Raw genomic sequence first — 2449 nt, forward strand, 5'->3', positions numbered from 1 at the left:
CAGACATAGTTGGAGCGACAGCCAAATTCAGATCAAATAATGTTCGTTGAAATCATGCTCAAATAATAATCAAACTCCCTGTTCATGGAAAACTTGAAATTTAGCAGGAAAAAGCGGCAAGTGCGGTTTCTTCTGATCGTTTCTTGAATCTTCAAAACCTCTGGCAGGTCGCCTTTGAACGGTTCCTCATCAACGATTTCGCAGTTTTGGCGACAACGTTGATACAAATGACTCGCTTACCATAAAATCGTAACCGAAAAGCTGTAATTTAGTGCAAAATGAACAGGACAATAAACCTGCTATGGACCTGACATAAATGACATGTAATTATTGCTTGTAGAGTTCAGAAACTTAGCTGACAAGATAATGCGGACCATGTTTAAGCGTGTTGAATGATGACAGAGGCAATTTGTGTCTCTGACAACCGCTAAAATGGCGAAAATACAGCATGTAGTGGTTATACGGCAATAACATACATTTTTGCATATTAGAGTGGTAACATTCTAGTATATAAACTCATCGACCCAAGAGATTAGCCTACAGACCACGAAATGCTGGGCATAAAATATCTATTTGCAATTATTCTCCTTTTCCTTTCAGTCTGGAACGTTGCAACGTTCGTCGAATATCCATCAGTTAACTTTAATTTTAGCCAGCCGAACAAAAATGTCGTAATAACCGACGCAAACGAAAATTTAATCTTCCAGAAAGCCAAATCAAAAAATCGACTTTCGAAGATAAATTTCACTGGAGCCACCGTAAATGACGGAAAAATGCCCGAACAAAAAGCTACTCCCGTTGCTAAAAGGATTAAATCCGAGAAGAATAAGTTTAAAACTGGTAAGTTTTCAAAGACTTGGAAATTAGTTGTGGCAGGCTTTGCAGGAATTCTCCTCCACTCATTAGGACCACTCCGATCGCGCTTCAATCTCTATCAAGAAAGAAGATTAATAATACAGAACTTTGCAATTTCTTGCAGATCAAACAACATCGCCCTATCTAATCAGGCAAATTATTGCGGAGAAATCTAATAAAGAGATCGCTAGAGAAATCAGGTCATCGCCAAATGAGCCAAACATAACTGCAACGAAAGTTCGCAATCCCATCAAACTGAACATGAAGCAAGGCCTTATTATGAATCAAATTTTAAATACGTACGGTTTAAGCGATGTGAACAACTCACTTTGCAGGGACCATGTGAATGAGTTCAAGTTGGGCTTGAGAGCCATGGAGCCTTGGGCTTTGAAAAGTAAGCAAGCAAATTCACAAAATTTTCCTCCAAAATGTTAATTAAACCAGGAATATAAAGGGCAGTTGAAAAAACCTTCCGAGTAATACCCATTGTCGCGCGTGTTTTTAAGAGAACATTTCAACTCCCAAGAAAATTGATGTTGGAAGTTATTCTAATGTTACGACTTTATGCTTCCAGTGTCCGTGTTTTACGACGCCGTCAAAGTTAGCAACTTTCCATGCTTCTCTGCTAAACACTCTGTTAAGCAAACATTGCTGTTAAAGATTATTTAGGCACCAATTTTCGTTCGAATCAATAACCAATTCAATGACTAAATATTTTCCAACTACCAATAGCGAATTTAAATCCTATTTGCATTCTAAATCGTTTCCAATATTCCGAGTTAATGGCCGGAATCCTCAATGACAACGTGAAGAAACGGCTCCAGTTTAAGGGTTGAAAATCTGTTAAAATTTACTTTTTCTCGCTTCGCATTAGTGTTTGATGCCTCGTCAAAACTAATGCCAGGAATTTTGGCTGGAAATCTCGCAGAATTGGGAGCATGGCAGCAATGTCTGGATATCAATGAGGAAACATCATTCGGCCCAATCAAGGGCCGACACTGCATGCTTTTTATTTATCCCAACGAAAAACTGGTGAAGATTATTTTGGATTTTAAGAAGAAAATCTCAGAAAAGGTATGCAGTGATAGTGGCTATGGTTTAAGGTGTTTTTAGTCATTTCTATGCCGATTGCCTGATGTTATTGCCGGCTCAGATCGTACAAGAAAATGCGCTGGGTTGGTAACTTTTTTGAAGACTTAGAATTAGTTAGGAAGGCTACTTTTTTCAGTCACGAATACATTAAGAGCTTTGACAGTTTAGAACTTATAATCATGTGTTGTAAACCATAGTTTTTGAAGTGGTTTTATTGCTTTGAAGGACTTTTCTATGTGTTGAGAAGTAGATCCGTTTTTTCCGAATATTTTTTCCGGCAGCTTTAGTATTCAGTCGAGTGACGAATTTCGAGAAAGCCTCTGCGGATGCACGGCACTCATGCAGGCAAAACAGCTAATGTTGTAGGCTGTAAAACCACTGCTTTTCTCATTTTTTTTCACTCAGTTTCTTCACTCAATTTCTAGAGTGCAAGTAAATGCTAATGAAACTTGAATACAAAAAAGTTGGAATTTCCAATCGTTTGTCTCTGAAAAAAAAAGTT

At 38.0% G+C, this 2449-nt stretch overlaps 1 protein-coding gene across 1 annotated transcript in view; it reads left to right on the top strand.

Moving 5' to 3' along the window:
- The first annotated feature begins 377 nt into the window (after nucleotides 1-377).
- LOC109542768 (nose resistant to fluoxetine protein 6) overlaps nucleotides 378-2449 on the top strand; it is a 10992-nt gene continuing 8920 nt past the window's right edge. Inside the window, exons 1-3 of the mRNA XM_048670449.1 lie at nucleotides 378-840; nucleotides 980-1249; nucleotides 1730-1929. Of these exons, the coding sequence (XP_048526406.1) occupies nucleotides 552-840; nucleotides 980-1249; nucleotides 1730-1929 (759 nt within the window). The 5' untranslated portion in view covers nucleotides 378-551. The remainder of the gene's footprint in view (nucleotides 841-979; nucleotides 1250-1729; nucleotides 1930-2449) is intronic.

Source organism: Dendroctonus ponderosae, unplaced genomic scaffold, assembly GCF_020466585.1.
Source record: "Dendroctonus ponderosae isolate FM_Combo_2020 unplaced genomic scaffold, Dpon_F_20191213v2 Dpon_F_20191213_1, whole genome shotgun sequence".
Classification (NCBI taxonomy): Eukaryota; Metazoa; Arthropoda; class Insecta; order Coleoptera; family Curculionidae; genus Dendroctonus; species Dendroctonus ponderosae.